Source organism: Salvelinus alpinus, chromosome 22 (genome assembly GCF_045679555.1).
Source record: "Salvelinus alpinus chromosome 22, SLU_Salpinus.1, whole genome shotgun sequence".
NCBI lineage: Eukaryota > Metazoa > Chordata > Actinopteri > Salmoniformes > Salmonidae > Salvelinus > Salvelinus alpinus.
The window spans coordinates 48,099,749-48,121,561 of NC_092107.1; the positions used below are offsets into that span (position 1 = coordinate 48,099,749).

The 21,813-nt window shown below is 47.6% G+C and overlaps 1 protein-coding gene across 1 annotated transcript in view; it reads right to left on the minus strand.

Moving 5' to 3' along the window:
- LOC139549576 (protein CASP-like) overlaps positions 1-21,813 on the minus strand; it is a 265,164-nt gene that overhangs the window by 180,172 nt on the left and 63,179 nt on the right. Inside the window, 1 exon segment of the mRNA XM_071360212.1 lies at positions 6,129-6,239. Within this exon segment, the coding sequence (XP_071216313.1) occupies positions 6,129-6,239 (111 nt within the window).

The following is a 21,813-nucleotide window of genomic DNA, read 5'->3' on the forward strand; positions in this document are numbered from 1 at the left end:
CACCCACACTGGCAGGAGCTCCTTTCACCCACACTGGCAGGAGCTCCTTTCACCCACACTGGCAGGAGCTCCTTTCACCCACACTGGCAGGAGCTCCTTTCACCCACACTGGCAGGAGCTCCTTTCACCCACACTGGCAGGAGCTCCTTTCACCCACACTGGCAGGAGCTCGTTTCACCCACACTGGCAGGAGCTCCTTTCACCCACACTGGCAGGAGCTCCTTTCACCCACACTGGCAGGAGCTCCTTTCACCCACACTGGCAGGAGCTCCTTTCACCCACACTGGCAGGAGCTCCTTTCACCCACACTGGCAGGAGCTCCTTTCACCCACACTGGCAGGAGCTCCTTTCACCCACACTGGCAGGAGCTCCTTTCACCCACACTGGCAGGAGCTCCTTTCACCCACACTGGCAGGAGCTCCTTTCACCCACACTGGCAGGAGCTCCTTTCACCCACACTGGCAGGAGCTCGTTTCACCCACACTGGCAGGAGCTCGTTTCACCCACACTGGCAGGAGCTCGTTTCACCCACACTGGCAGGAGCTCGTTTCACCCACACTGGCAGGAGCTCGTTTCACCCACACTGGCAGGAGCTCGTTTCACCCACACTGGCAGGAGCTCGTTTCACCCACACTGGCAGGAGCTCGTTTCACCCACACTGGCAGGAGCTCGTTTCACCCACACTGGCAGGAGCTCGTTTCACCACATCAACACCTGTTCATTGCACATTTAAAACCGACCTCAGCCACAGAGTCCTATTGTTAGAGCATCAAGGTCAAGAGTCAGTGGGTTCTGATTAGAGACCCAGTCAAGTATATACCTCTGGGAACAAGCACATCCACACACAGTCAGTTAGCGTGACTAAAGCCAGTCAAGTATATACCTCTGGGAACAAGCACATCCACACACAGTCAGTTAGAGTGACTAAAGCCAGTCAAGTATATACCTCTGGGAACAAGCACATCCACACACAGTCAGTTAGAGTGACTAAAGCCAGTCAAGTATATACCTCTGGGAACAAGCACATCCACACACAGTCAGTTAGAGTGACTAAAGCCAGTCAAGTATATACCTCTGGGAACAAGCACATCCACACACAGTCAGTTAGCGTGACTAAAGCCAGTCAAGTATATACCTCTGGGAACAAGCACATCCACACACAGTCAGTTAGCGTGACTAAAGCCAGTCAAGTATATACCTCTGGGAACAAGCACATCCACACACAGTCAGTTAGCGTGACTAAAGCCAGTCAAGTATATACCTCTGGGAACAAGCACATCCACACACAGTCAGTTAGAGTGACTAAAGCCAGTCAAGTATATACCTCTGGGAACAAGCACATCCACACACAGTCAGTTAGAGTGACTAAAGCCAGTCAAGTATATACCTCTGGGAACAAGCACATCCACACACAGTCAGTTAGAGTGACTAAAGCCAGTCAAGTATATACCTCTGGGAACAAGCACATCCACACACAGTCAGTTAGAGTGACTAAAGCCAGTCAAGTATATACCTCTGGGAACAAGCACATCCACACACAGTCAGTTAGAGTGACTAAAGCCAGTCAAGTATATACCTCTGGGAACAAGCACATCCACACTGTCAGTTAGCGTGACTCTTGTTTTACTGCCACAAGGCCTGTATTCACAACGCTTAGGTCAGGGCCTGTATTCACAACGCTTAGGTCAGGGCCTGTATTCACAACGCTTAGGTCAGGGCCTGTATTCACAACGCTTAGGTCAGGGCCTGTATTCACAACGCTTAGGTCAGGGCCTGTATTCACAACGCTTAGGTCAGGGCCTGTATTCACAACGCTTAGGTCAGGGCCTGTATTCACAACGCTTAGGTCAGGGCCTGTATTCACAACGCTTAGGTCAGGGCCTGTATTCACAACGCTTAGGTCAGGGCCTGTATTCACAACGCTTAGGTCAGGGCCTGTATTCACAACGCTTAGGTCAGGGCCTGTATTCACAACGCTTAGGTCAGGGCCTGTATTCACAACGCTTAGGTCAGGGCCTGTATTCACAACGCTTAGGTCAGGGCCTGTATTCACAACGCTTAGGTCAGGGCCTGTATTCACAACGCTTAGGTCAGGGCCTGTATTCACAACGCTTAGGTCAGGGCCTGTATTCACAACGCTTAGGTCAGGGCCTGTATTCACAACGCTTAGGTCAGGGCCTGTATTCACAACGCTTAGGTCAGGGCCTGTATTCACAACGCTTAGGTCAGGGCCTGTATTCACAACGCTTAGGTCAGGGCCTGTATTCACAACGCTTAGGTCAGGGCCTGTATTCACAACGCTTAGGTCAGGGCCTGTATTCACAATGCTTAGGTCAGGGCCTGTATTCACAACGCTTAGGTCAGGGCCTGTATTCACAACGCGACGTGAATAAGCCTAACCTGGTCCGACGTGAATAAACCTAACCTGGTCCGACGTGGACGAACATAACCTGGTCCGACGTGAATAAACCTAACCTGGTCCAACGTGAATAAACCTAACCTGGTCCGACGTGAAGAAACCTAACCTGGTCCGACGTGAAGAAACCTAACCTGGTCTGACGTGGACGAACCTAACCTGGTCTGACGTGGACGAACCTAACCTGGTCTGACGTGAATAAACCTAACCTGGTCCGACGTGGACAAACCTAACCTGGTCTGACGTGAATAAACCTAACCTGGTCCGACGTGAATAAACCTAACCTGGTCCGACGTGAATAAACCTAACCTGGTCTGACGTGGACGAACATAACCTGGTCCGACGTGAAGAAACCTAACCTGGTCCGACGTGGACAAACCTAACCTGGTCTGACGTGGACGAACATAACCTGGTCCTACGTGAATAAACCTAAACTGGTCCGACGTGAATAAACCTAACCTGGTCTGACGTGAATAAACCTAACCTGGTCTGACGTGGACGAACCTAACCTGGACCGGTACATCAGCACGGTACATCGGCGCGGTACATCGACACGGTACATCGACACGGTACATCGACACGGTACATCGACGCGGTACATCGGCGCGGTACATCGACACGGTACATCGACGCGGTACATCGACGCGGTACATCGACACGGTACATCGACGCGGTACATCGACGCGGTACATCGACACGGTACATCGACACGGTACATCAGCGCGGTACATCGACGCGGTACATCGACGCGGTACATCGACACGGTACATCGGCGCGGTACATCGGCGCGGTACATCGACGCGGTACAGCGGCGCGGTACATCGACGCGGTACATCGACACGGTACATCGACACGGTACATCGACACGGTACATCGGCATGGTACATCAACACGGTACATCGACACGGTACATCAACACGGTACAGCAACACGGTACATCGACGCGGTACAGCAACACGGTACAGCAACATGGTACATCAACACGGTACATCAACACGGTAGAATTCATGTCTATAGTTCATTCTTACATGTTCAATGTTTGAGCTGCTTTTGAAAGCAAAAGTCAAATTAAAAACATTATTGGCATTGTTGAATTAGATTTTCATAACAGCAAGCTATAGGACTGATGTTTTGGTTGGCTAAACAAGCGAGTCTGTTTGCTTGGTTACCACGGCAACCACCGTCTAGTAAACTTGCTAGCTACTTCAGCGGATGTTAAAACACATTTCTAGCGGCAAAATGTGTTAAATTATAGCCGTGGTATAAGAAAGGGAGAATCAACCAGGGGCTCTCTGGTTTCTCTGGAACATAAAGGCAACTCCGTGGAAGGTCAGTTCCACTCCTCTAGCGTGTGGTGGAACACACCTTCCACGTCGTTCATTAGTTTCCATAATAGAACGCATAGCTCCTTCGTTAATTATCCCTTACGTCATGACGGTGAGGTTCCTAATAACAACAACGATGCTTTAATTCCAGTCTGTGTTTGAACAATTAGGTTGCCTTGGAAACACACGACAATACCCAGAGGCCATCCTGGGGAGAAACAGGACAGACGGAATGATTCCAGGCAGCAGGAATGTCACGTAGCACATTTAACACAGATAAATACAGGTCATACAATCCAAAATGGGGGGAAAAGAAAGCAGTATTTTGGGAACTTTGCATGTCTATATTTTCCAGTCCCCCTCTGGGGAAACTGCTCTGTTTCAGCTGTTATGGTCAGTCTAGCTGTATGGAGAAGGTACTGCTCTGTTTCAGCTGGTATGGTCAGTCTAGCTGTATGGAGAAGAAGGTACTGCTCTGTTTCAGCTGGTATGGTCAGTCTAGCTGTATGGAGGAGAAGGTACTGCTCTGTTTCAGCTGTTATGGTCAGTCTAGCTGTATGGAGAAGAAGGTACTGCTCTGTTTCAGCTGGTATGGTCAGTCTAGCTGTATGGAGGAGAAGGTACTGCTCTGTTTCAGCTGTTATGGTCAGTCTAGCTGTATGGAGGAGAAGGTACTGCTCTGTTTCAGCTGTTATGGTCAGTCTACCTGTATGGAGAAGGTACTGCTCTGTTTCAGCTGTTATGGTCAGTCTAGCTGTATGGAGAAGGTACTGCTCTGTTTCAGCTGTTATGGACAGTCTAGCTGTATGGAGAAGGTACTGCTCTGTTTCAGCTGTTATGGTCAGTCTAGCTGTATGGAGAAGGTACTGCTCTGTTTCAGCTGTTATGGTCAGTCTAGCTGTATGGAGGAGAAGGTACTGCTCTGTTTCAGCTGTTATGGTCAGTCTAGCTGTATGGAGGTACTGCTCTGTTTCAGCTGTTATGGTCAGTCTAGCTGTATGGAGGAGAAGGTACTGCTCTGTTTCAGCTGGTATGGTCAGTCTAGCTGTATGGAGAAGGTACTGCTCTGTTTCAGCTGTTATGGTCAGTCTAGCTGTATGGAGAAGGTACTGCTCTGTTTCAGCTGTTATGGTCAGTCTACCTGTATGGAGAAGGTACTGCTCTGTTTCAGCTGTTATGGACAGTCTAGCTGTATGGAGGAGAAGGTACTGCTCTGTTTCAGCTGGTATGGTCAGTCTAGCTGTATGGAGGAGAAGGTACTGCTCTGTTTCAGATGGTATGGTCAGTCTAGCTGTATGGAGAAGGTACTGCTCTGTTTCAGCTGGTATGGTCAGTCTAGCTGTATGGAGGAGAAGGTACTGCTCTGTTTCAGATGGTATGGTCAGTCTAGCTGTATGGAGAAGGTACTGCTCTGTTTCAGCTGTTATGGTCAGTCTAGCTGTATGGAGAAGGTACTGCTCTGTTTCAGCTGGTATGGTCAGTCTAGCTGTATGGAGGAGAAGGTACTGCTCTGTTTCAGCTGGTATGGTCAGTCTAGCTGTATGGAGGAGAAGGTACTGCTCTGTTTCAGCTGTTATGGACAGTCTAGCTGTATGGAGAAGGTACTGCTCTGTTTCAGCTGTTATGGTCAGTCTAGCTGTATGGAGAAGGTACTGCTCTGTTTCAGCTGGTATGGTCAGTCTAGCTGTATGGAGAAGGTACTGCTCTGTTTCAGCTGTTATGGTCAGTCTAGCTGTATGGAGAAGGTACTGCTCTGTTTCAGCTGTTATGGTCAGTCCAGCTGTATGGAGAAGGTACTGCTCTGTTTCAGCTGTTATGGTCAGTCTAGCTGTATGGAGAAGGTACTGCTCTGTTTCAGCTGTTATGGTCAGTCTAGCTGTATGGAGGAGAAGGTACTGCTCTGTTTCAGCTGTTATGGACAGTCTAGCTGTATGGAGAAGGTACTGCTCTGTTTCAGCTGTTATGGTCAGTCTAGCTGTATGGAGAAGGTACTGCTCTGTTTCAGCTGGTATGGTCAGTCTAGCTGTATGGAGAAGGTACTGCTCTGTTTCAGCTGTTATGGTCAGTCTAGCTGTATGGAGAAGGTACTGCTCTGTTTCAGCTGTTATGGTCAGTCCAGCTGTATGGAGAAGGTACTGCTCTGTTTCAGCTGTTATGGTCAGTCTAGCTGTATGGAGAAGGTACTGCTCTGTTTCAGCTGTTATGGTCAGTCTAGCTGTATGGAGAAGATGGTACGCTCTATATCCATAAGTGTCCAGATATCTGTGACAAATGTTTAAATCCTTCGAAACTAATGTGATTTATGGATTCAAAAAAAGCATTTAAAATGTGTGTGTGTGTGTGTGTGTGTGTGTGTGTGTGTGTGTGTGTGTGTGTGTGTGTGTCACCTCTGGCGTGTTCTTCTTGAAGTCGCGGCTCTGGTCGATGAGTTTCTTCCTGGACTGTTCGCTCTCATCCTGTCTGTTGGCTAGCTGTGTGGCGGTGGCGTCTAGTTCTCTCTGAAACACACACATGTTGTGAGAGACACTGTAGGGCTCCCGACTGCATCTCAGTGCTTGATGCGTCAATACAGACACCCTGGTTCGAACCCCTCTTCTCCTCCCCTCTCCCCCTTCCTCACCACTCCGCTCCTCACCCCTCTTCTCCTCACTCCTCAACCCTCTCCTCCTCACCCCTCTCCCTCTCCTCCTCACCCCTCTTCTCCTCACTCCTCACCCCTCTCCTCCTCACCCCTCTCCTCCTCACCCCTCTCCCTCTCCTCCTCACCCCTCTCCCTCTCCTCCTCACCCCTCTGCCTCTCATCCTCACCCCTCTGCCTCTCCTCCTCACCCCTCTCCTCCTCACCCCCTAGCCGGAGAGTGATTATGCTGCTGGTCTTATGATAACACAGCACTAATAACTTAAATAACAAGTGATTTATTTTACACACATTACCAAAGGGGCCAATAGAGACAAATCTACAGCATCCCCAGACACTAAAAACCCACACCGTCTAGACTCAATGGGAATACCAGAATAGAGTTATCCATCAAAATAAATCACAAACCCTATTCTATCATAGATCCATCTCTTCCCAGACCAGAACCCAGTGAGTGTAAAGCCAGACTGATCCCAGACCAGAACCCAGTGGGTGTAAAGCCAGACTGATCCCAGACCAGAACCCAGTGGGTGTAAAGCCAGACTGATCCCAGACCAGAACCCAGTGGGTGTAAAGCCAGACTGATCCCAGAAAAAAACCCAGTGGGTGTAAAGCCAGACTGATCCCAGTCCAGAACCCAGTGGGTGTAAAGCCAGACTGATCCCAGACCAGAACCCAGTGGGTGTAAAGCCAGACTGATCCCAGACCAGAACCCAGTGGGTGTAAAGCCAGACTGATCCCAGACCAGAACCCAGTGGGTGTAAAGCCAGACTGATCCCAGACCAGAACCCAGTGGGTGTAAAGCCAGACTGATCCCAGACCAGAACCCAGTGGGTGTAAAGCCAGACTGATCCCAGACCAGAACCCAGTGGGTGTAAAGCCAGACTGATCCCAGACCAGAACCCAGTGGGTGTAAAGCCAGACTGATCCCAGTCCAGAACCCAGTAGGTGTAAAGCCAGACTGATCCCAGACCAGAACCCAGTGGGTGTAAAGCCAGACTGATCCCAGACCAGAACCCAGTGGGTGTAAAGCCAGACTGATCCCAGAACAAAACCCAGTGGGTGTAAAGCCAGACTGATCCCAGTCCAGAACCCAGTGGGTGTAAAGCCAGACTGATCCCAGACCAGAACCCAGTAGGTGTAAAGCCAGACTGATCCCAGACCAGAACCCAGTGGGTGTAAAGCCAGCCTGATCCCAGACCAGAACCCAGTGGGTGTAAAGCCAGACTCTAGAGTACTCGTACATAATCTCTACCCTGACACACAAACACACCCCTGTGTGTACTCTATAGCCGTCTCTACCCTGACACACAAACACACCCCTGTGTGTACTCTATAGCCGTCTCTACCCTGACACACAAACACACCCCTGTGTGTACTCTATAGCCGTCTCTACCCTGACACACAAACACACCCCTGTGTGTACTCTATAGCCGTCTCTACCCTGACACACAAACACACCCCTGTGTGTACTCTATAGCCGTCTCTACCCTGACACACAAACACACCCCTGTGTGTACTCTATAGCCGTCTCTACCCTGACACACAAACACACCCCTGTGTGTACTCTATAGCCGTCTCTACCCTGACACACAAACACACCCCTGTGTGTACTCTATAGCCGTCTCTACCCTGACACACAAACACACCCCTGTGTGTACTCTATAGCCGTCTCTACCCTGACACACAAACACACCCCTGTGTGTACTCTATAGCCGTCTCTACCCTGACACACAAACACACCCCTGTGTGTACTCTATAGCCGTCTCTACCCTGACACACAAACACACCCCTGTGTGTACTCTATAGCCGTCTCTACCCTGACACACAAACACACCCCTGTGTGTAGTCTATAGCCGTCTCTACCCTGACACAGATGTGGCAAAGCATTCATTCATTCATTCATTCATTCACATGTGTTAAGAGCTCCACTTTCATGATTTTACAGAGTTCACGTCGGCAACGAGTTGACCGTGATCCCATATCTGATCTGTACGGTAGGTAACTAGCCAATTAACCCTCAGGAAGGACCCATGATCCCATATCTGATCTGTACGGTAGGTAACTAGCCAATTAACCCTCAGGAAGGACCCATGATCCCATATCTGATCTGTACGGTAGGTAACTAGCCACTCAACCCTCAGGAAGGAGTCATGATCCCATATCTGATCTGTACGGTAGGTAACTAGCCAATTAACCCTCAGGAAGGAGTCATGATCCCATATCTGATCTGTACGGTAGGTAACTAGCCACTTAACCCTCAGGAAGGACCCATGATCCCATATCTGATCTGTACGGTAGGTAACTAGCCAATTAACCCTCAGGAAGGAGTCATAATCCCATATCTGATCTGTACGGTAGGTAACTAGCCAATTAACCCTCAGGAAGGAGTCATAATCCCATATCTGATCTGTACGGTAGGTAACTAGCCAATTAACCCTCAGGAAGGACCCATGATCCCATATCTGATCTGTACGGTAGGTAACTAGCCACTTAACCCTCAGGAAGGACCCATGATCCCATATCTGATCTGTACGGTAGGTAACTAGCCACTTAACCCTCAGGAAGGACCCATGATCCCATATCTGATCTGTACGGTAGGTAACTAGCCAATTAACCCTCAGGAAGGAGTCATGATCCCATATCTGATCTGTACGGTAGGTAACTAGCCAATTAACACTCAGGAAGGAGTCATGATCCCACATGTGATCTGTACGGTAGGTAACTAGCCAATTAACCCTCAGGAAGGACCCATGATCCCATATCTGATCTGTACGGTAGGTAACTAGCCAATTAACCCTCAGGAAGGAGTCATAATCCCATATCTGATCTGTACGGTAGGTAACTAGCCAATTAACCCTCAGGAAGGAGTCATAATCCCATATCTGATCTGTACGGTAGGTAACTAGCCAATTAACCCTCAGGAAGGACCCATGATCCCATATCTGATCTGTACGGTAGGTAACTAGCCAATTAACCCTCAGGAAGGAGTCATGATCCCATATCTGATCTGTACGGTAGGTAACTAGCCAATTAACCCTCAGGAAGGAGTCATGATCCCATATCTGATCTGTACGGTAGGTAACTAGCCAATTAACACTCAGGAAGGAGTCATGATCCCACATGTGATCTGTACGGTAGGTAACTAGCCAATTAACCCTCAGGAAGGACCCATGATCCCATATCTGATCTGTACGGTAGGTAACTAGCCACTTAACCCTCAGGAAGGACCCATGATCCCATATCTGATCTGTACGGTAGGTAACTAGCCAATTAACCCTCAGGAAGGAGTCATGATCCCATATCTGATCTGTACGGTAGGTAACTAGCCAATTAACACTCAGGAAGGAGTCATGATCCCACATGTGATCTGTACGGTAGGTAACTAGCCAATTAACCCTCAGGAAGGACCCATGATCCCATATCTGATCTGTACGGTAGGTAACTAGCCAATTAACCCTCAGGAAGGAGTCATGATCCCATATCTGATCTGTACGGTAGGTAACTAGCCAATTAACCCTCAGGAAGGAGTCATGATCCCACATGTGATCTGTACGGTAGGTAACTAGCCAATTAACCCTCAGGAAGGACCCATGATCCCATATCTGATCTGTACGGTAGGTAACTAGCCAATTAACCCTCAGGAAGGAGTCATGATCCCATATCTGATCTGTACGGTAGGTAACTAGCCAATTAACCCTCAGGAAGGAGTCATGATCCCACATGTGATCTGTACGGTAGGTAACTAGCCAATTAACCCTCAGGAAGGACCCATGATCCCATATCTGATCTGTACGGTAGGTAACTAGCCAATTAACCCTCAGGAAGGAGTCATGATCCCATATCTGATCTGTACGGTAGGTAACTAGCCAATTAACCCTCAGGAAGGAGTCATGATCCCATATCTGATCTGTACGGTAGGTAACTAGCCAATTAACCCTCAGGAAGGAGTCATGATCCCATATCTGATCTGTACGGTAGGTAACTAGCCACTTAACCCTCAGGAAGGAGTCATGATCCCATATCTGATCTGTACGGTAGGTAACTAGCCAATTAACCCTCAGGAAGGAGTCATGATCCCATATCTGATCTGTACGGTAGGTAACTAGCCAATTAACCCTCAGGAAGGAGTCATGATCCCATATCTGATCTGTACGGTAGGTAACTAGCCAATTAACCCTCAGGAAGGAGTCATGATCCCATATCTGATCTGTACGGTAGGTAACTAGCCACTTAACCCTCAGGAAGGAGTCATGATCCCATATCTGATCTGTACGGTAGGTAACTAGCCAATTAACCCTCAGGAAGGAGTCATGATCCCATATCTGATCTGTACGGTAGGTAACTAGCCACTTATCCCTCAGGTAGAAGCAGTAGGGATTTGTCGAGGTTAATTTGGGTCGGACACAAACACTGCTGGAACAGATTACCAATGTTCCCCAGAGAGACTGCAGTCACACCACAGCCAAACACTACCAGACAGACATTACGGCAGGGACAGATATAGACTACACTAGAGAGGGAGGGACAGATATAGACTACACTAGAGAGGGAGAAGGAGGGACAGATATAGACTACACTAGAGAGGGAGGAGGTACAGATATAGACTACACTAGAGAGGGAGGAGGAGGGACAGATATAGACTACACTAGAGAGGGAGGGACAGATATAGACTACACTAGAGAGGGAGGGACAGATATAGACTACACTAGAGAGGGAGGGACAGATATAGACTACACTAGAGAAGGAGGGACAGATATAGACTACACTAGAGAGGGAGGGACAGATATAGACTACACTAGAGAGGGAGGGACAGATATAGACTACACTAGAGAGGGAGGGACAGATATAGACTACACTAGAGAGGGAGGGACAGATATAGACTACACTAGAGAGGGAGGGACAGATATAGACTACACTAGAGAAGGAGGGACAGATATAGACTACACTAGAGAAGGAGGGACAGATATAGACTACACTAGAGAAGGAGGGACAGATATAGACTACACTAGAGAGGGAGGGACAGATATAGACTACACTAGAGAGGGAGGGACAGATATAGACTACACTAGAGAAGGAGGGACAGATATAGACTACACTAGAGAAGGAGGGACAGATATAGACTACACTAGAGAAGGAGGGACAGATATAGACTACACTAGAGAGGGAGGGACAGATATAGACTACACTAGAGAGGGAGGGACAGATATAGACTACACTAGAGAGGGAGGGACAGATATAGACTACACTAGAGAGGGAGGGACAGATATAGACTACACTAGAGAGGGAGGGACAGATATAGACTACACTAGAGAGGGAGGGACAGATATAGACTACACTAGAGAGGGAGAAGGAGGGACAGATATAAACTACACTAGAGAGGGAGGAGGTACAGATATAGACTACACTAGAGAGGGAGGAGGAGGGACAGATATAGACTACACTAGAGAGGGAGGGACAGATATAGACTACACTAGAGAGGGAGGGACAGATATAGACTACACTAGAGAGGGAGGGACAGATATAGACTACACTAGAGAAGGAGGGACAGATATAGACTACACTAGAGAAGGAGGGACAGATATAGACTACACTAGAGAGGGAGGGACAGATATAGACTACACTAGAGAGGGAGGGACAGATATAGACTACACTAGAGAGGGAGGGACAGATATAGACTACACTAGAGAGGGAGGGACAGATATAGACTACACTAGAGAGGGGGGGACAGATATAGACTACACTAGAGAGGGAGGGACAGATATAGACTACACTAGAGAAGGAGGGACAGATATAGACTACACTAGAGAAGGAGGGACAGATATAGACTACACTAGAGAAGGAGGGACAGATATAGACTACACTAGAGAGGGAGGGACAGATATAGACTACACTAGAGAGGGAGAAGGAGGGACAGATATAGACTACACTAGAGAGGGAGAAGGAGGTACAGATATAGACTACACTAGAGAGGGAGGAGGAGGGACAGATATAGACTACACTAGAGAGGGAGGGACAGATATAGACTACACGAGAGAGGGAGGGACAGATATAGACTACACTAGAGAGGGAGGGACAGATATAGACTACACTAGAGAAGGAGGGACAGATATAGACTACACTAGAGAAGGAGGGACAGATATAGACTACACTAGAGAAGGAGGGACAGATATAGACTACACTAGAGAGGGAGGGACAGATATAGACTACACTAGAGAGGGAGGGACAGATATAGACTACACTAGAGAGGGAGGGACAGATATAGACTACACTAGAGAGGGAGGGACAGATATAGACTACACTAGAGAGGGAGGGACAGATATAGACTACACTAGAGAGGGAGGGACAGATATAGACTACACTAGAGAAGGAGGGACAGATATAGACTACACTAGAGAAGGAGGGACAGATATAGACTACACTAGAGAGGGAGGGACAGATATAGACTACACTAGAGAGGGAGGGACAGATATAGACTACACTAGAGAAGGAGGGACAGATATAGACTACACTAGAGAAGGAGGGACAGATATAGACTACACTAGAGAGGGAGGGACAGATATAGACTACACTAGAGAGGGAGGGACAGATATAGACTACACTAGAGAGGGAGGGACAGATATAGACTACACTAGAGAGGGAGGGACAGATATAGACTACACTAGAGAGGGAGGGACAGATATAGACTACACTAGAGAGGGAGGGACAGATATAGACTACACTAGAGAGGGAGGGACAGATATAGACTACACTAGAGAGGGAGGGACAGATATAGACTACACTAGAGAAGGAGGGACAGATATAGACTACACTAGAGAAGGAGGGACAGATATAGACTACACTAGAGAAGGAGGGACAGATATAGACTACACTAGAGAGGGAGGGACAGATATAGACTACACTAGAGAGGGAGAAGGAGGGACAGATATAGACTACACTAGAGAGGGAGAAGGAGGGACAGATATAGACTACACTAGAGAGGGAGGAGGAGGGACAGATATAGACTACACTAGAGAGGGAGGAGGAGGGACAGATATAGACTACACTAGAGAGGGAGGGACAGATATAGACTACACTAGAGAGGGAGGGACAGATATAGACTACACTAGAGAGGGAGGGACAGATATAGACTACACTAGAGAAGGAGGGACAGATATAGACTACACTAGAGAAGGAGGGACAGATATAGACTACACTAGAGAAGGAGGGACAGATATAGACTACACTAGAGAGGGAGGGACAGATATAGACTCCACTAGAGAGGGAGGGACAGATATAGACTACACTAGAGAGGGAGGGACAGATATAGACTACACTAGAGAGGGAGAAGGATGGACAGATAGACTACACTAGAGAGGGAGGGACAGATATAGACTACACTAGAGAGGGAGGGACAGATATAGACTACACTAGAGAGGGAGGGACAGATATAGACTCCACTAGAGAGGGAGGGACAGATATAGACTCCACTAGAGGGGGAGGGACAGATATAGACTACACTAGAGAGGGAGGGACAGATATAGACTACACTAGAGAGGGAGGGACAGATATAGACTACACTAGAGAGGGAGGAGGAGGGACAGATATAGACTCCACTAGAGAGGGAGGGACAGATATAGACTACACTAGAGAGGGAGGGACAGATATAGACTACACTAGAGAGGGAGGAGGAGGGACAGATATAGACTCCACTAGAGAAGGAGGGACAGATATAGACTACACTAGAGAGGGAGGAGGAGGGAAAGATATAGACTCCACTAGAGAGGGAGGGACAGATATAGACTACACTAGAGAGGGAGGGACAGATATAGACTACACTAGAGAGGGAGGGACAGATATAGACTACACTAGAGAAGGAGGGACAGATATAGACTACACTAGAGAAGGAGGGACAGATATAGACTACACTAGAGAAGGAGGGACAGATATAGACTACACTAGAGAAGGAGGGACAGATATAGACTACACTAGAGAAGGAGGGACAGATATAGACTACACTAGAGAAGGAGGGACAGATATAGACTACACTAGAGAAGGAGGGACAGATATAGACTACACTAGAGAGGGAGGGACAGATATAGACTACACTAGAGAGGGGGGGACAGATATAGACTACACTAGAGAGGGAGGGACAGATATAGACTACACTAGAGAAGGAGGGACAGATATAGACTACACTAGAGAAGGAGGGACAGATATAGACTACACTAGAGAAGGAGGGACAGATATAGACTACACTAGAGAGGGAGGGACAGATATAGACTACACTAGAGAGGGAGAAGGAGGGACAGATATAGACTACACTAGAGAGGGAGAAGGAGGTACAGATATAGACTACACTAGAGAGGGAGGAGGAGGGACAGATATAGACTACACTAGAGAGGGAGGGACAGATATAGACTACACTAGAGAGGGAGGGACAGATATAGACTACACTAGAGAAGGAGGGACAGATATAGACTACACTAGAGAAGGAGGGACAGATATAGACTACACTAGAGAGGGAGGGACAGATATAGACTACACTAGAGAGGGAGGGACAGATATAGACTACACTAGAGAGGGAGGGACAGATATAGACTACACTAGAGAGGGAGGGACAGATATAGACTACACTAGAGAGGGAGGGACAGATATAGACTACACTAGAGAGGGAGGGACAGATATAGACTACACTAGAGAGGGAGGGACAGATATAGACTACACTAGAGAGGGAGGGACAGATATAGACTACACTAGAGAAGGAGGGACAGATATAGACTACACTAGAGAAGGAGGGACAGATATAGACTACACTAGAGAGGGAGGGACAGATATAGACTACACTAGAGAGGGAGGGACAGATATAGACTACACTAGAGAAGGAGGGACAGATATAGACTACACTAGAGAAGGAGGGACAGATATAGACTACACTAGAGAAGGAGGGACAGATATAGACTACACTAGAGAAGGAGGGACAGATATAGACTACACTAGAGAGGGAGGGACAGATATAGACTACACTAGAGAGGGAGGGACAGATATAGACTACACTAGAGAGGGAGGGACAGATATAGACTACACTAGAGAGGGAGGGACAGATATAGACTACACTAGAGAAGGAGGGACAGATATAGACTACACTAGAGAAGGAGGGACAGATATAGACTACACTAGAGAGGGAGGGACAGATATAGACTACACTAGAGAGGGAGGGACAGATATAGACTACACTAGAGAAGGAGGGACAGATATAGACTACACTAGAGAAGGAGGGACAGATATAGACTACACTAGAGAGGGAGGGACAGATATAGACTACACTAGAGAGGGAGGGACAGATATAGACTACACTAGAGAGGGAGGGACAGATATAGACTACACTAGAGAGGGAGGGACAGATATAGACTACACTAGAGAGGGAGGGACAGATATAGACTACACTAGAGAGGGAGGGACAGATATAGACTACACTAGAGAGGGAGGGACAGATATAGACTACACTAGAGAGGGAGGGACAGATATAGACTACACTAGAGAAGGAGGGACAGATATAGACTACACTAGAGAAGGAGGGACAGATATAGACTACACTAGAGAAGGAGGGACAGATATAGACTACACTAGAGAGGGAGGGACAGATATAGACTACACTAGAGAGGGAGAAGGAGGGACAGATATAGACTACACTAGAGAGGGAGAAGGAGGGACAGATATAGACTACACTAGAGAGGGAGGAGGAGGGACAGATATAGACTACACTAGAGAGGGAGGAGGAGGGACAGATATAGACTACACTAGAGAGGGAGGGACAGATATAGACTACACTAGAGAGGGAGGGACAGATATAGACTACACTAGAGAGGGAGGGACAGATATAGACTACACTAGAGAAGGAGGGACAGATATAGACTACACTAGAGAAGGAGGGACAGATATAGACTACACTAGAGAAGGAGGGACAGATATAGACTACACTAGAGAGGGAGGGACAGATATAGACTCCACTAGAGAGGGAGGGACAGATATAGACTACACTAGAGAGGGAGGGACAGATATAGACTACACTAGAGAGGGAGAAGGATGGACAGATAGACTACACTAGAGAGGGAGGGACAGATATAGACTACACTAGAGAGGGAGGGACAGATATAGACTACACTAGAGAGGGAGGGACAGATATAGACTCCACTAGAGAGGGAGGGACAGATATAGACTCCACTAGAGGGGGAGGGACAGATATAGACTACACTAGAGAGGGAGGGACAGATATAGACTACACTAGAGAGGGAGGGACAGATATAGACTACACTAGAGAGGGAGGAGGAGGGACAGATATAGACTCCACTAGAGAGGGAGGGACAGATATAGACTACACTAGAGAGGGAGGGACAGATATAGACTACACTAGAGAGGGAGGAGGAGGGACAGATATAGACTCCACTAGAGAAGGAGGGACAGATATAGACTACACTAGAGAGGGAGGAGGAGGGAAAGATATAGACTCCACTAGAGAGGGAGGGACAGATATAGACTACACTAGAGAGGGAGGGACAGATATAGACTACACTAGAGAGGGAGGGACAGATATAGACTACACTAGAGAAGGAGGGACAGATATAGACTACACTAGAGAAGGAGGGACAGATATAGACTACACTAGAGAAGGAGGGACAGATATAGACTACACTAGAGAAGGAGGGACAGATATAGACTACACTAGAGAAGGAGGGACAGATATAGACTACACTAGAGAAGGAGGGACAGATATAGACTACACTAGAGAAGGAGGGACAGATATAGACTACACTAGAGAGGGAGGGACAGATATAGACTACACTAGAGAGGGGGGGACAGATATAGACTACACTAGAGAGGGAGGGACAGATATAGACTACACTAGAGAAGGAGGGACAGATATAGACTACACTAGAGAAGGAGGGACAGATATAGACTACACTAGAGAAGGAGGGACAGATATAGACTACACTAGAGAGGGAGGGACAGATATAGACTACACTAGAGAGGGAGAAGGAGGGACAGATATAGACTACACTAGAGAGGGAGAAGGAGGTACAGATATAGACTACACTAGAGAGGGAGGAGGAGGGACAGATATAGACTACACTAGAGAGGGAGGGACAGATATAGACTACACTAGAGAGGGAGGGACAGATATAGACTACACTAGAGAAGGAGGGACAGATATAGACTACACTAGAGAAGGAGGGACAGATATAGACTACACTAGAGAGGGAGGGACAGATATAGACTACACTAGAGAGGGAGGGACAGATATAGACTACACTAGAGAGGGAGGGACAGATATAGACTACACTAGAGAGGGAGGGACAGATATAGACTACACTAGAGAGGGAGGGACAGATATAGACTACACTAGAGAGGGAGGGACAGATATAGACTACACTAGAGAGGGAGGGACAGATATAGACTACACTAGAGAGGGAGGGACAGATATAGACTACACTAGAGAAGGAGGGACAGATATAGACTACACTAGAGAAGGAGGGACAGATATAGACTACACTAGAGAGGGAGGGACAGATATAGACTACACTAGAGAGGGAGGGACAGATATAGACTACACTAGAGAAGGAGGGACAGATATAGACTACACTAGAGAAGGAGGGACAGATATAGACTACACTAGAGAAGGAGGGACAGATATAGACTACACTAGAGAAGGAGGGACAGATATAGACTACACTAGAGAGGGAGGGACAGATATAGACTACACTAGAGAGGGAGGGACAGATATAGACTACACTAGAGAGGGAGGGACAGATATAGACTACACTAGAGAGGGAGGGACAGATATAGACTACACTAGAGAGGGAGGGACAGATATAGACTACACTAGAGAGGGAGGGACAGATATAGACTACACTAGAGAGGGAGGGACAGATATAGACTACACTAGAGAAGGAGGGACAGATATAGACTACACTAGAGAAGGAGGGACAGATATAGACTACACTAGAGAAGGAGGGACAGATATAGACTACACTAGAGAGGGAGGGACAGATATAGACTACACTAGAGAGGGAGAAGGAGGGACAGATATAGACTACACTAGAGAGGGAGAAGGAGGGACAGATATAGACTACACTAGAGAGGGAGGAGGAGGGACAGATATAGACTACACTAGAGAGGGAGGAGGAGGGACAGATATAGACTACACTAGAGAGGGAGGGACAGATATAGACTACACTAGAGAGGGAGGGACAGATATAGACTACACTAGAGAGGGAGGGACAGATATAGACTACACTAGAGAAGGAGGGACAGATATAGACTACACTAGAGAAGGAGGGACAGATATAGACTACACTAGAGAAGGAGGGACAGATATAGACTACACTAGAGAGGGAGGGACAGATATAGACTACACTAGAGAGGGAGGGACAGATATAGACTACACTAGAGAGGGAGGGACAGATATAGACTACACTAGAGAGGGAGAAGGATGGACAGATAGACTACACTAGAGAGGGAGGGACAGATATAGACTACACTAGAGAGGGAGGGACAGATATAGACTACACTAGAGAGGGAGGGACAGATATAGACTCCACTAGAGAGGGAGGGACAGATATAGACTCCACTAGAGGGGGAGGGACAGATATAGACTACACTAGAGAGGGAGGGACAGATATAGACTACACTAGAGAGGGAGGGACAGATATAGACTACACTAGAGAGGGAGGAGGAGGGACAGATATAGACTCCACTAGAGAGGGAGGGACAGATATAGACTACACTAGAGAGGGAGGGACAGATATAGACTACACTAGAGAGGGAGGAGGAGGGACAGATATAGACTACACTAGAGAAGGAGGGACAGATATAGACTACACTAGAGAGGGAGGGACAGATATAGACTACACTAGAGAGGGAGGGACAGATATAGACTACACTAGAGAAGGAGGGACAGATATAGACTACACTAGAGAAGGAGGGACAGATATAGACTACACTAGAGAAGGAGGGACAGATATAGACTACACTAGAGAAGGAGGGACAGATATAGACTACACTAGAGAGGGAGGGACAGATATAGACTACACTAGAGAGGGAGGGACAGATATAGACTACACTAGAGAGGGAGGGACAGATATAGACTACACTAGAGAGGGAGGGACAGATATAGACTACACTAGAGAGGGAGGGACAGATATAGACTACACTAGAGAGGGAGGGACAGATATAGACTACACTAGAGAGGGAGGGACAGATATAGACTACACTAGAGAAGGAGGGACAGATATAGACTACACTAGAGAAGGAGGGACAGATATAGACTACACTAGAGAAGGAGGGACAGATATAGACTACACTAGAGAGGGAGGGACAGATATAGACTACACTAGAGAGGGAGAAGGAGGGACAGATATAGACTACACTAGAGAGGGAGAAGGAGGGACAGATATAGACTACACTAGAGAGGGAGGAGGAGGGACAGATATAGACTACACTAGAGAGGGAGGAGGAGGGACAGATATAGACTACACTAGAGAGGGAGGGACAGATATAGACTACACTAGAGAGGGAGGGACAGATATAGACTACACTAGAGAGGGAGGGACAGATATAGACTACACTAGAGAAGGAGGGACAGATATAGACTACACTAGAGAAGGAGGGACAGATATAGACTACACTAGAGAAGGAGGGACAGATATAGACTACACTAGAGAGGGAGGGACAGATATAGACTACACTAGAGAGGGAGGGACAGATATAGACTACACTAGAGAGGGAGGGACAGATATAGACTACACTAGAGAGGGAGAAGGATGGACAGATAGACTACACTAGAGAGGGAGGGACAGATATAGACTACACTAGAGAGGGAGGGACAGATATAGACTACACTAGAGAGGGAGGGACAGATATAGACTCCACTAGAGAGGGAGGGACAGATATAGACTCCACTAGAGGGGGAGGGACAGATATAGACTACACTAGAGAGGGAGGGACAGATATAGACTACACTAGAGAGGGAGGGACAGATATAGACTACACTAGAGAGGGAGGAGGAGGGACAGATATAGACTCCACTAGAGAGGGAGGGACAGATATAGACTACACTAGAGAGGGAGGGACAGATATAGACTACACTAGAGAGGGAGGAGGAGGGACAGATATAGACTCCACTAGAGAAGGAGGGACAGATATAGACTACACTAGAGAGGGAGGAGGAGGGACAGATATAGACTCCACTAGAGAGGGAGGGACAGATATAGACTACACTAGAGAGGGAGGGACAGATATAGACTACACTAGAGAGGGAGGGACAGATATAGACTACACTAGAGAAGGAGGGACAGATATAGACTACACTAGAGAAGGAGGGACAGATATAGACTACACTAGAGAAGGAGGGACAGATATAGACTACACTAGAGAGGGAGGGACAGATATAGACTACACTAGAGAGGGAGGGACAGATATAGACTACACTAGAGAGGGAGGGACAGATATAGACTACACTAGAGAGGGAGGGACAGATATAGACTACACTAGAGAGGGAGGGACAGATATAGACTACACTAGAGAGGGAGGGACAGATATAGACTACACTAGAGAGGGAGGGACAGATATAGACTACACTAGAGAGGGAGGGACAGATATAGACTACACTAGAGAGGGAGGGACAGATATAGACTACACTAGAGAGGGAGGGACAGATATAGACTACACTAGAGAGGGAGGGACAGATATAGACTACACTAGAGAGGGAGGGACAGATATAGACTACACTAGAGAAGGAGGGACAGATATAGACTACACTAGAGAAGGAGGGACAGATATAGACTACACTAGAGAAGGAGGGACAGATATAGACTACACTAGAGAGGGAGGGACAGATATAGACTACACTAGAGAGGGAGAAGGAGGGACAGATATAGACTACACTAGAGAGGGAGAAGGAGGGACAGATATAGACTACACTAGAGAGGGAGGAGGAGGGACAGATATAGACTACACTAGAGAGGGAGGAGGAGGGACAGATATAGACTACACTAGAGAGGGAGGGACAGATATAGACTACACTAGAGAGGGAGGGACAGATATAGACTACACTAGAGAGGGAGGGACAGATATAGACTACACTAGAGAAGGAGGGACAGATATAGACTACACTAGAGAAGGAGGGACAGATATAGACTACACTAGAGAAGGAGGGACAGATATAGACTACACTAGAGAGGGAGGGACAGATATAGACTACACTAGAGAGGGAGGGACAGATATAGACTACACTAGAGAGGGAGGGACAGATATAGACTACACTAGAGAGGGAGAAGGATGGACAGATAGACTACACTAGAGAGGGAGGGACAGATATAGACTACACTAGAGAGGGAGGGACAGATATAGACTACACTAGAGAGGGAGGGACAGATATAGACTCCACTAGAGAGGGA